General features: G+C 42.3%; 1 protein-coding gene across 1 annotated transcript in view; it reads left to right on the forward strand.

The window, feature by feature from the left end:
* The window catches only part of B4GALT6 (beta-1,4-galactosyltransferase 6), a 79,887-nt gene extending 59,977 nt beyond the window's left edge, over positions 1-19,910 (forward strand). Inside the window, exons 5-9 of the mRNA XM_066579641.1 lie at positions 1,460-1,576; positions 10,469-10,656; positions 15,199-15,321; positions 17,442-17,543; positions 18,797-19,910. Of these exons, the coding sequence (XP_066435738.1) occupies positions 1,460-1,576; positions 10,469-10,656; positions 15,199-15,321; positions 17,442-17,543; positions 18,797-18,944 (678 nt within the window). The 3' untranslated portion in view covers positions 18,945-19,910. The remainder of the gene's footprint in view (positions 1-1,459; positions 1,577-10,468; positions 10,657-15,198; positions 15,322-17,441; positions 17,544-18,796) is intronic.
* Positions 19,911-23,333: the final 3,423 nt, after the last annotated feature.

Genomic DNA, 23,333 nt, shown 5'->3' on the forward strand with positions numbered 1-23,333 from the left:
TTTAAACTCCTGCTTTTCCCACCTCATCGCCTAGTGATGATGTGGAATCCGTGTGAGCGGACATGCGGATGCTTTATTGGTTTGAATTGGTGTGGAATGCTGCGGATCGTCCGCGCGGGAGACTATTGCAAATTGTCGTGTGGGCGGCCCAAGGCTGTGTGAAACTTAAAATTGGGTCATATGGTCTTGGAACCTCATTATCCAATTACCCTTTGTTGGCCTCTAACAACATGTAGCTGATTGACTTCAGGAAATGTTCTCGTTGCCTTGTGGTTTGAGCTCTTTACATATTTGGACATGTGCAGAACAGGTATGTACAGGAGCGAGGAGGCCCCATTCTTCAGAGGCACAGGCGTTGAATACTTTGGCATACTTGAGCTGTAGGGATCGGCTGAGGTTACGCAGTTGTGTGGCTGTATGAGAATACTTGCTATTCGCAAAGGCATTTCTCCACCTTTTCCCCATGTGGGAACCCCAAAAACCCTTTTTGTCTTGGGGAAACCTGCTCCTGGCTCAGAGACGAACCTCGCATGGGAGCAGAGCAAACCGAACACACGGACCTTTATGAACCGGATGAAGTCTTGAGGGCCTATTCACATCTCCTTTGTGCTGTTTATTTAGCTTATTTTGATTTTTTTTTTTTAAATCCTATATGTTGAGCAGATGGCTATTTTGACTGCTAAAACATGGAGTATATAGTAGACGGACGGCAAAGACGAGGTGTGACCAGGCCCTTGCTATCAAAGTCAACCTCTCCCCACCTATGAACACCATAAACAAAGTGATGGACAGCTACTTAGGGCCCTACGCACTTGCTTTTTTTTTTTTTTTTAATGCCAATGGGACTTTCTAATGTTAAAAACGCATTGCACACACCTGCGACGCGTTTTTAACATTAGAAAGACCCATTGGCATTAAAAAAATGCAGTGTTAACGCAGCGTTAAAAAACGCAAGTGAATAGGATACCTTTATAGCTCCCCATTTCCATGCTATCACCCATTGAAGTCTGCATGCTGACAGGGCAGTGGATGTTTGCAGGCTGTGTGCGCACTCCCATAGAGATCAATCAGTGACGGGTTTACTTTAAGGCTGGGTTCACACGGGGCAGAATGTCTGTACGGGCCCTCCGTACAGTAATTCCACGGCATTTACAGTAGCAGCGAAGTGGATGACATTTTGAAAATCTCATCCACAAGATGCAGAAATGACAGGTCTCCACAGTAAGCCTGTCTGATAGATGGGCTCACCGCAGAGAATCGTGGCAAATCGCAGTATGCCGTGATTTGAATCCTGCGAGCGGAGAGTCAGTCATCGGCACACAGGACATGTGGGAAGGGTACAGCTTACCGCCTCCGCCCTTTTAGGATTGCTTTCGGTCTTGTAGTAATCAGTTTGTTTTGGTAATATAGTAAGCCAGCAAGTCATCTTGTTACACTTGTATCTTTCTGATTGTTACAGGTAGCACTCCTTATTCCATTCCGAAATCGCCATGAGCACCTACCCATCTTCTTTAGGCACCTGATCCCTATGCTCCAGAGGCAGCGCCTGGAGTTCTCCTTCTATGTCATCGAGCAGGTAAGCTTCTTGGCCGAGCTTTTAACATTCTTTCACATTTAAGGCTTTTCCTCTTGTTGAAACTTTTTATGTATATTTTAAGCTGACAGGTATGGTTGTTTTCAGTGCAGCGCACACAAAGCTTGTTACATTTGTTTCATAGGGTAAAAGAAGTATATCGTACCAGGAGATCATCAGATGATGCCTCAGTAAGGCTGCTGTGACATTGAGGGATACAACTGACTGTATATAGATTATAGTTGGATATATGGAGTCATAGCAAATATATATTAGTTACAGTATCCCAACCCCCTGCCCCGAAGTGCATTTAATAGGTGTATTCACTGTGGCACTCAGCACCACTGTATGTGACCTCTGATGTCACCAGGTCTTCGTGCCCGGTGATGCCCCATAAATCTGTCACATCAGCCTCTCCTGTAGAAGCCCCTGCAGGCATATGGAACATCACTGATGACGTCTCATTGTGGAGCTCCTATGTGCCGCAGCGGGCATGTATGTGGCTCCCCACTGCCACCAATGTGTTTTTGTGTTGGAAAACCCCTTTAACCGATCCACTTTTTATCCATCTACTTGGCTTGTGTAAGTGAGGGGCTCTGGGATCAGATCCAGGAGGTGTACTTTTAGGGTATGTGAATATGTGGCCGATTGGATGCAAAGTTTCCACAGCAGAAATAATCCGCAGCAAATCGGTATTCAAACCACACTGTGTGGTGCGGATCTTGGCGTAGATTTGCAGAATATATTTTTTTCTTTTATTCCTGCTTTGGAAAATTGGCTACTTATGAATACACATGTGACTTTTATCTTTGTGACTTGTGTGTATAGCTAGATCATACCTGCCAACTGTCAGGGAGGATCCTGAAACGATCTCCCAGGAGAGTTGTCAAGTCTCCTGCCCTCCCTCAACCCTTCCCACTGCTCTGGGTATGTATTTTAGCTGCTGGGACCAAGTCAGCGGCGGTGTAGGACCCTGGGGTAGATGGGACAGCTTCACAGAAGATGCTGAGGAGGAGGACAGCGTGCTGGGTGATGGGGTGGTCTGAAGATGCTTCCTCCATTGCTAGGAGACGTTGTGCCTGCTTGTACAGCTGCTATACTAATCATAGTCATATGTCAATGCTCCACAATCGGAGGTTACAACCGGACAATAGTTCTATGTTAGAGACTACGCAGAGAAGCAAAAACTATGTGCAAAAAAATGTGTTCCCTTAACACTGAAAAGAACGGCATATTTATTAATGTAGTGATGCTGGTTCTCAAGTCCTGGAATACTTTTATTGAAACTTCTGAAACTTTTATCAAGAAAAGGGGCAGGAGTGGAGGGAAACACAGGGAAAGAGGAAAAGCTGATTATCTAGGGTCTGTAAAGAGGGAGCTAATATTTGGGGTCTGGTCTAGTCTGTAAAGAGGGGCTAACTATTTAGGGTCTGGTCTGGAGTCTGTAAAGAGGGACTAACCATTTGGGGGTTGGTCTGGAGTCTGTATAGAGTTGAGGACCGACTGGTCTGCTGCCTTCATAAGGGGCTGATTCTTTTATTTAGGACTGGTATTCGGTCTGTATTAATTTTGGGATGTGCAAAAGGGGGCCATATGCTCCATTTAAAATTCTAATGCGATAGAAGAAAAAAAGTAGCATGACACATTTGCTTTTTCTTCCTATCTTTTAAATCGTATTGTCCTTTCTCAAAAGCTGGCAAGTATGAGATAGAAGTATAAATAAACTATTTACAGCACGGTCACATGACCTCTTCAGATAGGTGATTCCATAAGATTTTCTTTTCATTGTTATTGCACAAAAAGAGCAAACTTATGGGAACAGAAAACTAGTAGTAGTAATCGTGGTATACCAGTGTGAAACATTGTCCATAATTCCTGGGAGCGCTCATCCCATCACACTGCAGTAGAGTATTGCGGTTGTGTATGTGGCACTACACTGTCTCCAGGAGAGGCTTGCACACAGGGTTAATACAGGAACGGTTTGTCATTGTAGTAACAAACCGGAAAGAAAGCTGCTTTCACTAAGAGTGCCAGTGATGGTGAAATCTCATCCGATTCACAATATCCTGAATTGGCCTTGTACTTAAAAAATATCAGAGCAGGTTTGTGAAACCGTCTAAAAGAAAGGCTGTCTTTGTTATCCATAGCAACCAATCACAGCGCAGCTTTTCAAGAGCGGAATAGGAAATGAAAGCTGTTCTGTGATTGGTTACTATGGACAACAAAGACAGCCTTTCTCCTAGACTGTTTCATAAATCTGTCCCAGCCTTGTTCCTGTTGTAAGGGCCCACTCACATCGAACAGCGTAATATGTTGTAATGTCCCTTTTAACTTTTGTTTTCTTTACCCGATCATCGGTTGTGTAAAAGACCGATCATGATCCGTCAACGAACAAGCTAACACATCAAAAAGCTCGCTGATCAGCCGCACTTCTTCCTGCGTAACCCTGTAGAGGTTAACGGGGACAAACGATCGTATTAACGATGATTTTCTCCTCCTCATACTGCAGTTCGTATAAACTTGGTGCAGATTTTGGGGTGAATTTCACCCCTTTATTTGAAGAGATGGAACCCGCACTGCAAATCCGCTGCTAAAATTGGCATGTAGCGGACTTAAACCCTACCCCGCTGATCCATTTCTGCACTGCGTTAGTGCAGATTTGTTTCCCCGGCGGGTGACATTTTGGAAGTCTCCTCCTCTTTGCTGCTACTGTAAATGCCATGCGGTTTCCATGCCACAATATATCCACAGCAGATCCCATCCGTGTGAACTTGGCCTAAAGGTGAAATGAGGAGACCTTGCCTAATGCTGAGTGTAGACCGGTTGATGCAGAAAGACTGGTTCTGTGCGCTCGGCTTCCAAGCCAAAGTCTCAGCCCCGTGGGCTCTGTGACGGTGACGTTATGACACTTCAGATTGCAGGAAATGGAGTGAAGAAGTTCCCGACCTCAGACTTTCATTGTGACTGGACTAGCAAACCACCATGATGAATGTGGGCAGCTGTAGCATGAACTAGGCCAGTAGCAGCAAGCCTCCGTAGGTGTGGGGACTCGTACAGTAATGGCTGTCGGTTCCCCCACATTCTACTGCCAGAACTTTAGAACTCTTTCCGGAAGGAAGCTGTCTGGGGGCACATATATACCGATGAGTCATTTACTCTATAGAACGGTTCTTATGGATTTACTTTTTCATTTTTTTGGGTTTTTTATATTATACAGTTTTTAGGATTCCCCCCTCCTACTTAGGCTATATTCACGTATAAGAGTGCGATTTTTTTCATGCTATTTTTTTATTTTTCCCCCGCTTCCCATCTACACGCATTTACATCCATTTTTCACTGATCTGAAATAAAATAACTAATGTGTAAGGCTTGTATCCCCTTACATCCTTGTTCGGAAGAGACTGTAATCTAATGGCTCCCAGGCACACACATACCTACACAACTATGGTGATTGGTGTTGTGTTTTTGGAGTAAAGCTGTAGTTGTCAGCTTGTTGAGATGTGAGCGTTGTTTTCCAGTACTAGTAGGTGGCAGCGCCAACCACGAAGCCCACAGATTGCCTGTAAATATGTGCTTTGGTTGAATGCAGGTCCTAGTTGTTAAACTCTACAAATACACAAAAAATCAGTGCCGTACTTTCACTTACCTGTGTAACGCTGCTTGTTTGTGCTGCCATCTACTGGCAGAAATGTAAAAATTCCAAGTACTGACTATGGCCTCCATTAAACAGTGCCAAACTACAATTTTGATTGCAGGACATGCTGGGACTTGTAGTTTTCCAACAGTTTAACAGCCAGAGGTTGGGGAGCTCTGCATGGGGATATCACTTTTTTTATTAATGTCTCGTAAAATAATACACAAATAATCATCAAAACAGCACTAACAGAAAAAACTAGAACTGAGACGCTCGTCCCACAACTACAGGACTAAATGGCACGCCCGAACGTCCTATAGATGAAGTCTTGGTCATCAGCTCAAACTCTATTTCCAAAGTTTTTAGGGACCTTGTGGGACTTTGCTGTTGATGACCTATCATCTGGATAGATTATTAATGCCGGATCGGTGGGGCCTCGCTGCTCAGCTGTCTGAAATAGTCACTGCTCGAGGCAGCGCAGCTGTCACTTCACATACTAAGCACAGCACCTTACATTATCTAGTGGCTGTGCCTGGTATTGCAGCTCAGTCTCAATTACTTGAATGGGACTGAGCTGCTGTCAGGCCATGTGACCAGGGAACGAGACCTTACATGCCGAGCGCTGCAGGCTCTTCAATCAGCTGATTGATAGGAGTCCCAAGCAACACAGTCCCACTGATCTGATATCGATGACCTATTCTGAAGATGGGTCATCAGTATCTTAATCCTGGAAACCCCTTAATGACTGCCCATACGCCTCTCATGCCAGGGAAGAGGATACTTGGCTGTTGAATAACAGCCTGGCACCTGCTCCAACAGCTGGGACCAAAGAAACTGTGAATCCCCGCTATTTAACCCTTTACAGGCATTTCAGTGCGACTACGGTGTGTAAATCGCAGGCTCCCTATGGGTTGCTATGGCACCCGGAAACTTGAATATGACCTCTGGGTCTGCCATTCACTGTGGCCTATGAAGCTTGACCTCTGGCTGTGCTTCATAGGGTTTCTAATACACTGCTATACTGAAGTATAGTTGTGTATTTGAAGAATGATAAAATATGGTGGTGATCGATTCCTCTAGTGGGACAAAAATAGAAAGTTTTAAAAAGTCTAGTAAAAGTAAAAAGTCAAAACCCCACATTTCCCCTTTACTGTGTATAAAAAAATAAATAAAAATAAATAAAAAAAAAAAACACCACGTAGCGTCACTGCATTCAATATGATCCAGGGAAAAAAGTTGGCACGTTATTTAACCCTTCCCAATCCAATTTATATCCTGGTTTTCCTAGGGGGCTTACTCTTTTTCTGCCGTTATAGAATGGCGCTATCTGCTGACTAAAGCCAGAACTGCATGAGGTGACACATTGGATAGGCTCTGACAGCAGAGAGGCTGGCAATATATAGTAAGAGAACCCCAACGGACGTCTTCCAGCATTGGAGCTGTACAGCCTTAAATCATAATGTCTTCAGAGGTCAGACAGTGGATTGGAAAGGGTTAATCCACACAGTGCACATCATGAAAAAGATGCAAAATACATGACAAAAATAGCTAATTTTGCCTGTCTTGCCTTACAAAAAAAGGAATAGGAAGTGAATAGAATAGAAATCAAAAAGTCGTCTGGATCAACAAATGGTACGATAAAGTACAAAAGTGTAAAAAAGTTGCAAAAAAAAGAAATCCTATATAAATTTGGTATTGGTGTAATCGTACCGGCCTGCAGAATTAATTTAACATGTTATTTATACTGCACAGTGAACGCCAATCAAAATAAAAAAACCATGCCAGAATTGCAGATTTTGCCTCTAGAAAAAAAAATGGATAAATGATGTGTAGAGTTGATCCCGCACAAGACGAGCCCTAAGGGTCATGCCCACGAGTGCTGCGGGTTTCACACGTGGATTTACGTCGCTGGAGTACCAGGATGTTAAACAAAGAAGTGCCTGCGAGTGATCATAGATTTCCGCGGTCTCCATTAATGCTATATTATTGGAGACTTCCCGCGGCGTAAATCCACGGCAAATAGAACATGCTGCAGATATCCGCTGTAGAATTCCATATGTGAGCATTGGCAGGAAGAATGCTATTAGATTCAATAGAGCCTAATAGCCGCGGATTTCTGCTACGGGAAATGCAGTAGAAATCAGTTTGTGGGCATTCACCCTTAGGCTGGGTTCCCACTGGGTGGAATCCCACCAGAAATCTTGCACTTTTGCCGTAGCAAAAAAACATGAGATTTACGCCGGGTAAGCGCTGCTTGAAAACTTGCGGCACTTAGCCGCAGGTTTTGGAGTGGCTTGGCCGCCTGCTTTTCCGCTGTGGCTGGCGCTTCCATAGAGGAGAGCATGGCCACAACGGACATGCTGTGGCGGGGGAATTCGCGCTGCAGCGCTGCGCTTTGCCGCGACTGATTCGCCGCCCTGTGTGATCGAGATTTTTAACAAATCTCGTCCACATGGCTGGCTAACCCTGGGATTAGTGGCCACAGGTGGTCTGGCCGCAGCAAAATTCTGTATGGAATTTCCGCAGCAAATGAGCCGTGTGAACCCAGCCTTATAGAGCTCCGTTGGTGGAAAACTAAAAATACTATGGCTCTTGGACACAAAAGCAAATCTTTACAAATAGTGTTTTTCACTAAGGGGTTAAAGAAACGCATGCGCCATTGTCATTTCCAATGATGTGCGGCATTGTGGTGATGGTGCCCTACATTCTGCCACTGTCTGCATATTCAGTGATTGGCACCTTCACAGCTTTACCCTGGTCTTTGTGACTTGTAAAGTAATAATATGACCCCCCTCTAAGCTCTGCATATAACCTCTTCTTCATCTATTACGCCATGCTTGCGGTTTATACGAAGACCTTTCCCTGGACACTTTGAGTGACATTCTACAAGTTCCAGTCCATTGGTTTCTGTTCCCAAGGGGCTCTGTGACACGGCTCATCACTACTTCAGCAGCTTTCTTGCCCACTGGCCAGTGCTGAGACGTCTCACATGTCACAAGTACCAGTCTTAGATACTTCTTCCTGTTTTAGAGTCCTCTCTGCTGGTAAGTGTGACATGTGAGCCCTACAGAAGGAAGCATGTTGGAAGGGGGCCATCGCTGGGTATCACTGGTGTTCAGTTGCAGCAATTGGCTTCCGCCAATTCCACGCTGGAGGAGGGCTAGATTTTGTCCTATTTTAGTAGTTATTTCTGCTTACAGGTCACAGTCTTGTATATTCTTATACAGGACACGAAAATGGGAGTTCTGGGAGTTTTAAAATTCCTTAGTTGCAGATCACACTACAAAATGTCATATTAGTGTAATGAAGTAGTAATAGTGGAATCGTGAAAATTCTTTGAGTCTACGGAGGGAAGAGGGCACATGTTCACAATGGGAATACCCCTTAGGAAAGCATTTGTGGCATATGTATGGGATGCCTATACTAAAATAGTGGACACTGCTTAGGCCAAACCGATAATGAAGACCAAGCAACTCTGATGAGCGATTTCTCACTCAGCGCTCTATCGGCGGCTGCGTCTACACGGGATCTGGGTGTAACATATTCAATTTCCACCGGTGTATATTGTCTACAGGAAAGGAGAAAGCATTTTGAATAATGGTAAAGAAGTACTCGAGATAATAGTATGACTAATATAGAGAAGTTAATTGTAAAACCCATACAACTATTAAATCAAAAAAAAGTCCCTAACCGCAACCAACCGAGAGGAGAAAAAGATGTGTTTCACTACCTGGTTTTAGTTGACGAAAAAATTCTAGGTGATCCACTGCTTTTAGGACATGGCCAGAATTATTATACGCATTGTTGGGGCACATCCCCACACTCGGACATGTCACAGTACATGGGATCTTACGCTTTATTAAAACCGTACCAAACTCTTATAAATAACCGACACAGACCTCAATATTGGATAAAGAAGGCCGCGGTGTTTATTAACGGGGTTACAAACATTGGGGGAGAAATGTAACCAATAACAACCAGAACACTTCCTGTAAACTCTGTTTTACAGGCCCAAGTTTATTAACCAATCAATAACCATAACCGTTCATGTAAACTCTGTCTTACTGACATGAGTTTACCACCACCAAACTCTCCCCAAGTTTACCTGCCCACCCCCCTAATGCGGGCGACAATCCCCCATTAACTAAACCGCGACAAATCTAAGGGAGGGAGGGCGGGATGCTGCTTCCTTTCCAGATGATGATGGCCCACATCTCTGCACCTCCATATCACACTGTTGCTCCTCCCAGCTTGTTCCTCTGGGCCAATCACCAGCCACTGTCAGGCCACCTGATTCTGCCTGACAACCACAGGCATTTCCCGCCACTTTTCTTCCGCCAATCATCTGCTGCTGCCAACCAGTCTATCACTGGGCAGAACTCGCTCTCTGCCATCTCATCTGACCCAGTAATGACTTTTGTAGCATATCATGGCTAACCAGAAAACCTCCTCCATAGAAGGGGACATATCATCCATCCATCATGTACATAAAGCTCCCATATCCCATGAGGCTTCATAGAAGGGGACATATCATCCATCCATCATGTACATAAAGCTCCCAGATCCCATGAGGCTTTCCCTCCTAACTGTCCCTCAAGCCTTACAGGGATGATAAACCCAATAGCGTAACTACAAGGATAATATATGATGTAATCGGAAAGGGATAAATTCAAAGAACATGCAAAGCAAATGGGATAACTAAGGGATAAGACACTGTGGTGATGTCACAGCAGGATACAATGATGGTAGAACATGTGATGTCACTCCATAAAGTTATTTGACGCAGTATCATACTAGACGGGTAATGTACCCAATAATGGCAGAATACAGGGATAATAAACTCAATATCGTAGTACAAGGGTAATGTACCAGTGATGTCACAGGAAAGGGATAAACATGGTGTCACACCTAAACAAGAAGGACTGCCGGTATATCCTAGCACAAGGGTGATAAGGATCTCCAGTAGCTAGATGGGATTGGGGTGATCTACATCTGCTGCCTTCGTTGTGGAAATCTATAGGGGCTCAAACTTATAGATTTTTTTTTGTCTGTATTTTTCTATTCAGGTGCGTTGACTATTTCCATACATTAATGCTGCTTGTTTTTTGTCATTTCCATTAAGTAATGAAAGTAAAATGAACTGTTGGTTTCGATGCACATGAACAGTTGCTGCCACTTTCTGTTGATGACTGATAAACCTAACATCTCTGCACATTTTTTTCCCGTTGACCACTTTGTAAGAACTTTTTGTTTGTTTGTAGGCCGGTACTCAGACATTCAATCGAGCCATGTTGTTTAATGTGGGGTTTAAAGAAGCCATGAAGGATCGAAACTGGGACTGTGTCATATTCCATGATGTGGACCACATTCCTGAAAGCGATAGAAATTATTACGGATGTGGGGAAATGCCACGGCACTTCGCTACAAAACTCGACAAGTATATGTACATGTAAGTAGTTTTCTTTGTCACCCGTAAACTTGAAAAACGCAAAATGCGTTTTAATTTTACTAATTAAAGGGGTGATCTGAGGATGTAGTTTGTTCAAAAACTTGAGCCTCCAGTAGTAAAATAACAGAATTCCTACTCCTCCTTCCGCGCACCCCGCTACTACCCTCTCAGGAGCTCTCTGGTTCCTTCTGGTCTTCACTTCCCAGGGCAGAGAGCTGATGACTGTCCTCAACAAAAGCACCACATGACTAATGCAGCCAATCACCGGCTCCCTTCAGCAGGCAATTAGCTGTGGTGCTCACGTGACCCAGTGTTGGGTCATAATCACTCCCAGTGGCGGGGGAGTGGAGAAGGCTACGTATGAGTTCTGTTATTTTACTACTGCAGGCTGAAGAAGTTTTTGAACCAAACTATGTCCCAGGATATCCCCTTTAAGGCACTTTAATGTTTGAGCCTTCCATCAGAGATGTACATTGGGAGGATTTATTAATTAGCTGATGAGCCTTGTGTGGCACAGAGTGTTAAGGCACCAGAAATGCTGTCCTAAGCTCTCGCTCACGACCTGAAGGTCTAAAAGATGACTGGGGAAGGCAAAGGCAACAAAGCAAGATTACCAATGTATCACATGCCAGCTGAAGCAGAAAAAGTTTGAAGTTCTTTGTAAAAGGCTGGAAGCGGAAGAAGACGACCAAGCGGAATGGCAAATGGGTTTAACAACATTCTCAGAGCAAACTGAATTTCTGGTTCCAATACCCCAGTTATGTCTTGTGCAGTAAATGAAGACCCTGGTATATAATCACTGGATGCTGCCTGAGAATCATAGGAACATGAGTAGAAGGGAAGAGAAAAAAATCTTGACCCTCATAAAGAGATTCAAGGTTCCTCTTTAGAGATGAGCGAACCTACTCGTTTCGAGTAATGACTCGATCGAGTACCGCTATTTTCGAGTACTTCAGTACTCGGGTGAAAAGATTCGGGGGGAGGTGTGGCGGCGTGGGGGGTAGCAGCGGGGAACAGGGGGGAGCCCTCTCTCTCTCCCTCGCGCCCCCCCCCCCGAATCTTTTCGCCCGAGTACGGAAGTACTTGAAAATCCCGGTACTGGGGCGCAAAAGGGGCGTGGCCGAGTAGGTTCGCTCATCTCTATTCCTCTTAAGTTTGTTTTTGCAGATATCAACTGAAAAATGCAACATTTTGCATTTGTGTTCTTGCTTGTTGGCACTAGTGCAAGGAATTACTTTCTAGATCCTAACCTTCACTCGGCATCACGGTTTTGAAGCAGAGGTTGCGGTTTGGATTGCTTCACTTTAAGCATTGACCCGATCTGGTGATGCAAGCCACAAAAAAGTGTGTAACCCCCCCCCCAACTTGTCATCCATTCATCATTGGGGTGAACTGATCTTTCATGTTGGATGTTGCAAGCACTGTAAGAAAATAACTTGTTTGCGGATCTACAAATCTGGTGGGATTGCTGCTCACCAATGCTTAATGCTTCTATATTATATGCCAATGGGTTTTGAATCCAATATGCTTTTCATTAGATGTCATAGAAGTAGGCACGATATTCTTGTAATAGTCGCTGTATCCTTGGTTGGTTGGGCTATGGGTCCTTTTAATCCAAGAATTATCAGATTAACCAGGATGATGTTCCCCAGGGTAATATCGTTAGGACTGATGACATGAGGGCCCTTTTACATGGAATGATTACACTGCTCAACAACATTTTTGCATCTGGTGTGTGATATATCAATTCTTATGGATTTTCGGGTGTAGAATCTGAACTTACCTTTAGAAATGATGTATCACGTAAGGTTTTTATGTAATTTAAAAATTTTCAACTTTTTAAAAAAGGTTTTTGTGTTTGTGCTCATAGGGAATTATTTATATAAAGTTCAATCAGTGACTAAGCTAAACTCTTTATTTGAATGTAATACACAGTGGATGAAGTTCTAAAAATGGTCACTAGATGGCAGAACAATGTAGTTGAGCAGGAAGGTTACCGACATGAGTCTATCTGTACTGCTATTTAGTGTTTGTTGTGATCTGCATGAAGCACTTCTCTTCATTCTCACCTCAGCATATCGGTATTTTTTGAGTTTCATTCACAAATATATTACCAGAAAAACAAAATTGAGTTCTGAGTGTTGTTATTTTTTTTTCTTGTATTTAAAGCCAGACACTATTGTCAATACCGTATTATTGTCTAGGTAATAGTGCTATGTATCTCAGAAATGTGACGTGACAGATAGAATCTGATTCTGACACTGAATTCAGCACCCCAGAATTAGTTAAATCAGCCTGTTTTCAAACCAGATACAGAATTTTTTTTTATTTGTTGACCAGTGTTATTTACCTAATCTGTGGAGCTTATAAAAGTGAGTGATGATCGTTCAGTGTAAACACGGCTAATTATCATTTGTATACTTATCATTCGTTGTGCATTTTAAGAAGGCATAAAAAGCGATCAGCAATCGACCCGTGTAAACAGGTAGTCCTTTATCTATGAATGACTGCCTGTTTACTGCAGGCCGGTGACTGGAAGAGATTTTCAGGCGCTGCGGCGCAATTCATTGAGCGATTTATCACGTCTATGTGAAAGCACAGGATCAATAATCTTTGGGACAACTTTTGGGCACCATTTAAAAGACCCCTTGCACAGATCATGAACAATAAGACTAATGCTCACTTGTTTGAGTTCAGTTATACCAGCCCAGCTCAATCGATTTAGCATGTAGCAAGTTGTCTCGAGGTGGCTGTAAAGGCAAGCTACTGAAATTAACAGCAGGCATAGATTATGGATAACAAAGCCAACATGAACATTTTTTTTATTTGCAAGACTGCTTTATGTGGGCCAAATAAATGTTGGGCTGTAGAGAAATGGGTACAAGGTTAAAATGCATAATAAAGCATTGAGTTTCTGATGAAGATCCCTGGACAAGGTGGAAACACACGGCTCTTGTAGGGTTTTTTCTCTTGTGTGGTTCATATACGGCAGCGATCAAAATACATTTTTTTCCCTATTTGCTTGTTTTAATAAAGAAAGTTCTCCATCAGTATTCACATTATTAAAAGCCCTTTTGCTGCTCATTTATGTCCTGCTGTCAAGAAAAAAAGCAGACTGCTGCTAAGGTCAGTGATTCATGCAGTGCGAGCGCCAGGGGGTCTTCCTGCGCTGCAGGTAATACCGAATATCCCTGAAAAGAACAGTCAAGTGGTTGAGTGCTGAATCTGGGAAACATTTGTAATCTGCTTTAACTATTTGTACCCCGTGCATAGATTTTGAGGATCATTGTTGGCATATACCGCATATTAAACCCCTAAGAATAAGGCCTTCTTTTTTTCTTTTTCTTCATTTTGTTTTTTTCCTGCTCACTTTCAAAAGCTAAATGAAGACTTGTTTTTTGCGGCACGAGTTGTATTTTTCATTGTTACCATTTAATGTAGCACATAATTTACTGGAAGACTTGTATAAAAATTACTAAGTGCAGTGAAACGGAAAAATCTGCAAAACTTTTTTTAAAATTATATCCATAGTCCCTTCTTCATGCCCCGCACTCTAATCCTATGATCTTGGGGTCATAACATATCATGTTAATGACTCTGGAGGTTATTGGAAATATTTGATGGCCACAGGGACTGGATTTTTTTCATCCCAGTGAACGCTACAGTCTTCCTCTCCGTGGTGGGGAATGGCTGCCAGCCGTCAGCTGCCCAGCATGCGGAGCGATGGGGACTCTAGTGTTTCTGTCCTTCTAAGCCCTCTGCAGAGTGTTTAGCACTTTCAGGAAGGTAAGAAGCTGTGATTAAAGCACAAATGCTTTCAGATGAGCCCTAATGTATATGAATATATTGATGAAGCGCTGCTGTTGGAAGGTAAAGAGTGCAGCTCCATTATATCCTATAAAGCACTGATCGGCAATGGCTCCATCCATCATAGACGGTCATATCCGATTGCAGCACTCATTTACATAACGATGATGCAAAATGTTCCTTCTATATTCTGGGATGTTATTGCTGTCATCTCCGCCAGTTCCATACACTAGGAAGACATGGGTGTGCTGTTCTTGTGATACCGGGGGTCCCAGCGGTTGGACCCCATGTAGCCATACATTTTTCACTTGTGTGGATATGTGATTAAATGTTTCTAGTTCGATAATACATTTAACTGAATTTTTAAGGAGCTGCCAACCCCCCCCCCCCGCCCCCTTTTAAAAAAAAATCTTGGACAACCCCTTTTAATGCCATCATTATGCCATCCTAACCAGATTACAAAAGACTAGTGAACTGTTGCTAGCTGTATCATGCTTGTTTGAAGAAACCCGCAGACCTCTTATAGACTCCCACATCAGTCCTAGTTGCATATTGATATACGTTTCTTTTGTTTCCTTGTGAGCCTTCCGTTTCAAGTGCTGGTAAGATGCTGTTATTTGGTAAAGTCTACTAGTTGGGCTAGTTGGTAAAACTAGATGGCTACTGAATCTAGACAGGTCATGCGTGTCTTGTGTTACCGCTCGGTGACATGGCTTGTCTTCTTTTGTCTTGCAGTCTACCGTACAATGAGTTCTTCGGTGGTGTGAGCGGCTTGACTGTAGAGCAGTTTAGGAAGATCAATGGCTTCCCAAACGCGTTCTGGGGCTGGGGAGGTGAAGATGATGATTTGTGGAACAGGTGAGTACCACACTATGTGGACAATATGATGTGTCATTGATGGGGACGTCATACAGTTCTCCAGATCACTGTTCTTTACCGTGTTCTAGTCCTCTGCCACTAGCGTTATGTAGCATTGGAACCGAAGCACATGTTCTCCACATATAATTGAGCTTGTGGCATCCTGTATTATATTTCAGGCACTTCATGCGGTATTATCGGAGTGCGTCCCACTTTGCAGGCTAGATCAATATTAAAAAATACCCTTGTCAAAATGCAGGCAAGTTTTAATGGCTCACAAGCGCACTTGGGAAAAGCTGTCTGAACTAACTAACCTCAGTAGGCCAATCCCACCAATTGGAGTAATTGGGCTGGTGGTGGCTTTTCAGTTAATATGGCTGAGTGGTTAGCACTGTTGCCTTGCAATGCTGGGCCAGATCCACGTTTCATCAAGCACAGCAATTGCATGTACTTTGAAAAACTCCATACAGATGTTGTCCTTGGATAGATCTGAACCTAGAACTCCAGCACTGCAAGGCAGCAGTGCTAACAACTAAGCTACCATACATTCTGTTCTCCAGAGGAGGAGGAGAATAAACGTATAGAACATAAAAACTCCATACAGCCATCACCTTTGGCCAGATTTGAACGCAGAGCTAACTGGGCCACCATGCTTTTTTGCTTTACTTCAGACCACCATCGCCACCATTCAGCATGTATTATGAAAGGCGATTTTTCACCAAAAATCTGGTCTGGCTAACCCGATCAGATTCTGCGAAAATTGGCCTAATTTTACCCGACAGCCGATCATGATGGTAACCCTACCACTGATAACTGTTAGTTGAGACATCACTATTCTCGTTTTATTACACTATGAGCCAGCATGCACAGCTCCATTAATTATAAGAACAGAGGGGCTGCATCGCTCTGTAATGTGCCCAGATCCCTTATGGCCTCCATTCACAACAGAAAGTGTGTGTGTGTCCGTGCGTCCGTCCGTCCCATTAAACGTCAGGGGAGATTTGGGACACACGTCCGTCCGTCCGTCCCAAATCTCCCCTGACGTTTAATGGGGAAGAAGCAACCTCTCCTGTAGTGACAGGGGAACCGGACACTGGACTCCTATTCTCCAGATCAACAGGGGTTTCGGTGATGAGACCCTCAAGGATCAGCAAATTATCTACAGGATAGGGTATAACTTGTTCTGGTAAAACCCCTTTAAGAAAAGCCACCAGAGGAGTCTGGCTGTGGCTTTTTCCATTCTCTCGGCCGGAATGCTTGCCTGAAGCCAGCATTCACGTGTATTGGGAGTCAGAAGTACCTGTTGGCTGAACTGGTAGACGCAACTGCAATTGGACATCATTACTCCACACGATTGACATTCTGTACAAAAAAGTGATTGATGGGCAAATTAAAATTCCCCATAGGCTTGCAGGGTTATCACTGTCTGTATTTTATTGTACAGTGTTACCTTGGCTTGCGAGCTTCTTGACCCCCTGTAGTAACTCCCCTGCTCAGCCGTATGTAGCAGAGTCTTCTGCCTGCACTGCTTTGAAGTTCTTTCATCAGGTGGGGATTTAAAATCCCCGCCCACTGAGAAAGCTGTATCCGATTGGCTGAGCGCTCAGCCACCACAGTCAGCGTTCAGCCATTCAATGAAAGGCAGAATGGATTAATGCTATTTCCATTCATTTCAACGGGGAAACTGGTTTTGACATACGAGTGTTTTGGGTTAAGACCTCCGTCACGGAACTAATGAAACTCTTAACCCAAGGCACCACTGTGTATGAAATTAGTTTTGTTAGCATATTAGAACACTTTTTTGAAAATGCATTTCCTTGGATTCCACTATTATGGCGGCTCCATACAGGCTTTTTTCAAGTATAGTACTTGGATAAAAATGTTAATTTCCTGAAAGCAGCTAAATAAAGCTTGTGTATTCAAAGTAGCCCAGACTATATAAGGTTGTTATAAATTTACTTGCCCAACCTTCAGCTACACCCACTCGTGGTCACTGGCGATATGGTGGTGATGTGGGACCCTGTTATTTTCAGGCTGCTGGGATATTTGCCTAACATAAAATAGCTTTCAGTGGTTTGGATCTATCAATGAGTTTCTCTTTATTTGATGTATTATTTTAGGGTGCATTACGCTGGCTTCAATGTCTCCAGACCTGATGGAGACCTTGGGAAATACAAGTCAATTCCTCATCATCATAGAGGAGAAGTGCAGTTCTTAGGCCGGTAAGTATCATTAGATTTTCGGTTACATAAAGGCTTATCCAGCCTTGAACACCCTTCTGTTTACGTCTAAATAGGTGCAAATTCAGTGCTATTTACTTGCCTTAATATTGGAAGGAGCTCTGTTTTTTTGGGGTTTTTTTTATACAGAAAATTAAAGGGAATCTGTAACTAGGTTACAAACCATGGGCAGCATGAACCTGGAACAGGGATGCCCATTGCCTCTTTGGATATCTTATTCGGAAACACTGCAACGTTTCAGAACAAACATACTTTGCAGTTTGACTCTGGAACGGAGCTCCGAGTCACTGAGGTGGGCCGCAACTTCTTCTAGCCACCGGCAGCATGTAGACTGACAGCTCTTTCCCTATACACAACAAGAAAGATTGCTGTCAGTCTATGTGCTGCCGGCTGGAAGAAGACATCACAACTTGCCTCTATGGCTCGGAGATCCATTCCGGAGTCAAACTTCAAAGTATGTTCGTTTTGAAATGCCCTAGCGTTCCAGAATAGAACATCCATAGGGGCAGTAGGCATCCCTGTCCCAGTATTTTTCAATTCTCTCTCTGCCTAGAATTTGGAATTTAGAGAAATGAAATTCCAGGCAGAGACGTGTTAAAGATGTATAATAAAATTAATGTACCCCAACTCCAATTACTGGGGTGACCTATGTCCATCAAATGGAGGAAATGTCCAATTTTATGTCAGTGGCACTTCTTTCTTGTACCCCAATCTTGAGTTCGGAGGCTGTTTAGTGGGTGCTACAATACCAGCTAACATAGTGCTATTATATACCTATGTGTCTTAAGGTCAGTTTGGTTATGAAGCCTCTTTATAAAGGTTGTCCGCTTTAGGCCTTGTTCACATGGCAGAATTTCATGTGGAATTACCATGGAAAATGGATTCTGTGAAAATCTGTGGTAATTCTGCATACGTTTTATTTGATTGGGAATCTGAGCCATAGCTTATAGAAAAAAGTGACTTGGGACAGCATTCGCAACAGGTTATCAACCTATGGGTTACCCCCATTAAATGGGCTTATGTTGCTTGGGTAACATGGCAACTGTCAATATAAATATAGGATCAGCCTAGAACTTCTGCTGCCGTTTATATGGTTGATTTTACCCATGTGAACATATCTTTAGACAGCACCTCTCTTCATAAATTGGGGTGCCTTGCTTCAGCCTCCAAACCCCTTTCCTATCTATATTGATCTTCTACTATATTACATATAATCTTTTGCCCTCTCTACACAGGTACAAATTGCTGCGATATTCTAAAGAACGTCAGTACCTCGATGGATTAAATAATTTGATATATGCTCCAAATATCATCATAGACAAGTTGTATAAAAACATCACAGTTAATCTAGTGCCAGAGCTGGCTCCAGTGAAAGACTATTAATGGGGTGGGGGCTCAACGTCGGAAATCAGCGTGATGCCTACTGGAGCAGCAAGAACACTGTCGGCATGGAAGGAGGAGTGGACCACCTCTAATGGAATACTAGTGACTGATATCTAATTCCAATTATCTGAATGTGTGACCATACATACATCTGAAGCCAGCAGCTGCTATATCAATGTTTACAGCAGAAGACTGCTCATAATAAAAGCCTTGTCTCACCAAATGCTCTACATTTTCACCGTTCAATCCACTGTGCAGTGATTTCTAGTTCAAGAACACAATTCTTTATCATTATTCTATTTGCACCAATCTACTGCTTCTTGAATTACGTTTTGGTTATTTTTTTTTTCCTTTCCCTTACTTTTCCCCCCTTTTTAGGCCGTTTTTTATTTTATTTTTTAATTTTTGTATTTCACAGGTGTACATGTTTATGTATATATCATTTTGAGTTGTGTAAATACATTGGTTATATTTGTGTGTATATATGTGTAGATACATTTATGTATACACACTTGGATTGATGTAAAGTTATTCCAATGTTTTTAATGACTCCTGTTTTACACCTTTGCATGTCTTTATGGTATAACTGTACTATTATTATTTTTTAATACCGACTGGTCTTCATTTGCATGAAAAGGAACATGTAAATATTAGAATTTTAAAAAAAATCTGTTTGAGCTTTATGTAATATGAAGGACATGTTTCTAACTAATGGCCAGCTATGACTGTAAACTGTTATAATGGTTTTGTGAGCTTAAGGCCTTCCAGACAAATCTGCTAACAGCGGGTTCATTTCCGAATTGTCTCTGCAGCTGAGAGAAAAGGGACCTATGATGGGTTTATCGAATGCCTTGGCCACCGTGGGGCAGAATGTACAGTTAATCCCGCTATCATTTGTAGTTGTATGATTTATTCTATGGCATCATTATTGTATAATATATCATAAAAGCTACATATCATAACATACAGGTTGTCAAAATATCTGTGCCAACTGTGTTAAATGTCAGGGAGCCGATGCCAAGAATATTTATGTGTGTGTGTGAGATGTGTTTTTAGGTTGCTAATTTATTTTGAGGTTTTTTTTATACTATATATTTTTATTTGCAGCACATTATGTTGTCTGAAACTTAAAATGAGCCAAAATATGTTTTTCTTTGAAGAATGACATATTGTATTGGTGATGTTTTTCTAGAAATACAATATAATTCACATTGCTCCAGAGAATACTGTCATTTTAAGGCTTTTATTCTCTATTTTTGGAGGTAAATGAGTTTTGTTTTGTAGTCGCTGTGTCTTTATTTTACAAGTTGGGCCGGGCTCACACAACCGTGTTTCTAGCGAGCACGCAATGACGATGCATCCTTCCAGCGTGCCACCGATAGCCATACACTATCTTGGCGTGTATGCACACGTAATACGTAGCATGATAGAAAATGGCCCTTTTTTTCCTACATATATTTCGCGTGACTTATGTGAGCGGCACAACGAAAGTGTATGGCAGCTTGCTACTGCCTATTACAAGCGCAAAAACTGCGCAGGTAATATGCAATGAGCATACGGTCATGGGAGCCTGGCCTTAGGAGTATGAAAGCTTTAATTTTTATTTTTGTGGCTTTGTACTGAAGAATGCGAAACAAATTGCCTTCGCAGTATTCTAGAATACACTAAAGGAGGAGGACTGAGAACAGTGTGGCTGTATTCCATAGTAGCTGTGGCCTAACGCTGCTTTAATATCAAGAGTTAGTTGCTGTGTTCCGGTGCTTAGACCCTTTGAAATGTAGGTTAAGGGCTTGAAAATCCTTTCCAGGTGAATTTTAGTATGTAATGAAGGTTACTGGTGGAGGATGCGGGCACTGCAAAATGTCTTCTCTGGAGTAACAGAGTTGGAGATTCACACATTACTCACCATTGTATAATTCATCTTATGTGTAGAGTTTCATTACCTGGTTGAAGGGATGCAGAATTTGAACGTAGGGTTGTATATGTCCAAAAGAGTGGCTGCAGCTACAGTCTCAAAGATCTAGATTAAAAGGGGTTGCATGAAATTAGAAAAAGTCTGCTTTTCTATGAGAGCACCACTATTGTCCATTCACTGTATGACATTGTAGCTCAACTACTTGCAATTGAATGAGGATGAGTTGCAGTACCAGATACAGCTTGTGTTCAAGAATGTCACAGATTGTGGGCTAAGAAAATACTTTTTTTATCTAACCTTTTTAAATTGCTGCATAGTGAGAAAACTAGTTCTTTTATTCACCACACCCCTCTTAATTTATTACTCTTGAATAGGAATGAGCAACTTTTTTTTTTTTTTTTTTGCACGGCGACTTGTTGCCATACAACATAAGATCACAATGGAATGTTGCTTTGCTAAACGTGAGCGCTGTCGCAATGAAATCCAGCAGGTTTGGATTTCTGGTTTTCGGTAACTTGCAGGTCACAACATGACCCATATTGACAATTGTTGTGAAGTAGCAGCACAACATTGCGATCTTGTGTCACGCGACCGTACGTCACACGCTCTACCTATTCATTGACCAGTAGGATGCATTGGACAAATTGGTACACAGGGTTTGCGATTCATTTTTGGAGAGCGCCTTTTGATTCCTACTCTTCCACCTAACTGGTCCTCTTGAGCCATGGCCTGTACATGGCTATCTTTAAGTAAGCCACATTAGCTAAGCGATATTACAAGGCAGACCCTGTGGTGGATCACGGCATCTTTTGCTTAAGCAGAGGTTTGGTCTGTCAATAGCACTTAAATGTTTTGACAAAACAATGGAGAAGATTCTTGTTTTAGAGTGGTTCTCCGGAACTTCCAAGGTTTGCCGTGGTGCTCGTGTTTTTTTCCCTTTCACCTACACCATGTAGCAATACAGTCCCTGGATGGATGCATGATCACTTCAATACAGTTTCTCCTGAATAGACGAGGAATGCCTACAATAACCCTGTGTATGTTCTCCTCGTTCATAGACCTACTCCATGTAGACGTCCTAGTCCTCCAGATTAAGGGCTGAAGGACTGAATTGCTACTGGTTTCAGCTTGAGCACTTTTGATTGCAGTGAACACACAATTTGTCTCAGAGAACCTCTTTAAATACAACATTATTAAAGGAAGCCTTTTTTCCTACACTGTGAACTTCGTCTTTTTCTTTGTATTGATAGGAGCTGCTCTATTTCATATAATGCAGTGTTTGTGGTTTTTGTATCTTAAGGTAGATTTTAGATGTCTGATGTTACAAAGCTGAAACATTTGCATTATTGAAGTTCGTTCCTTTGCCGAAAGTCCTAGATTTCCTTCTTTAGAGGGGTTGTAGAAGATTGGAAAAACAAGGCTACTTCTTGCCTAAAACAGTGCATACTGGTCCACAGGTTGTTAGTGGCATTGAAGCTCATGCCTATTTATTCTAGTGAAGCTATACCCCATACAACCTACAGACAGCTGTGGCGCTGTTTGTAAAATAAAGCGGCCATGTTTTCCTAATCTTGTACAATCCGTTTAAGTCGTATAAAACATTTGTGGGAAGATTATGTTTAATTGAACCAACGACATCTAGACTTCTAATTGCTCTGATTTTTTTCTACATTGCTCTGAAGGTTAGAAGAACATGTCTCTTAGGTTAGATATCTTGTGGCTTGGGTCAATGTACACTACATGACCATTTTAGAAGGCACTGGTTCCTCCTAATGAAATGCTGCATTCTCGTTAATACGGATCCGGGCCACAAGATAGTGTTTGGAACTATAACTACAGCAGCACTGTGAATTACATATGTACCTGTCTATGTAGGGATTTAGAAATGAAACCATTTGAATGCATTCTTCAGGCAAAGTCTACATGAATTGCAGGCAGTGTTTATTGTGCCTTGTTTATTTTGCTAGTGTTTCAATATTTGGATACTGTAAATTTGTTGCAGTTTTGGTAGAGAGGCATGAAGAATAATACCTTATTTTGGCACAGTTCATTACTTATTAAATAGGCTAATGGTTATGCGGTCTTGGAAGAGAATGTTGCTCTTCAATACAATAGCAATAATGTCTGTGAACTGGGACGCTTACACTATTTAATTTGTAGTAGACTATGAACACATGATCAAACCTATTTTTATTTTTTATTTTTTTTGCATTGCATGTGTCAATGAAGGTCGTCTTATTTTGCTGTTCTTCCACATTCTTACATAATAAACTTAAAGTAAAATCAAACGTCTTGACTTGTTCTTACCTGATCGTAAATCTTCTCTCCCTGAGAGAGGACCATCATGCATATGGTGTATAGTGCTTATACATATTACATTATAGGGCATTTTCAGTATACAGTACATCCTAACACATGGTTCAGATGCATCGTTCTGTTCAGTAGTGGTCAGATTTAGACCGGTTTCGGATCTG

The sequence above is a fragment of the Eleutherodactylus coqui genome, chromosome 9, assembly GCF_035609145.1.
Source record: "Eleutherodactylus coqui strain aEleCoq1 chromosome 9, aEleCoq1.hap1, whole genome shotgun sequence".
In the NCBI taxonomy this organism is placed as follows: domain Eukaryota; kingdom Metazoa; phylum Chordata; class Amphibia; order Anura; family Eleutherodactylidae; genus Eleutherodactylus; species Eleutherodactylus coqui.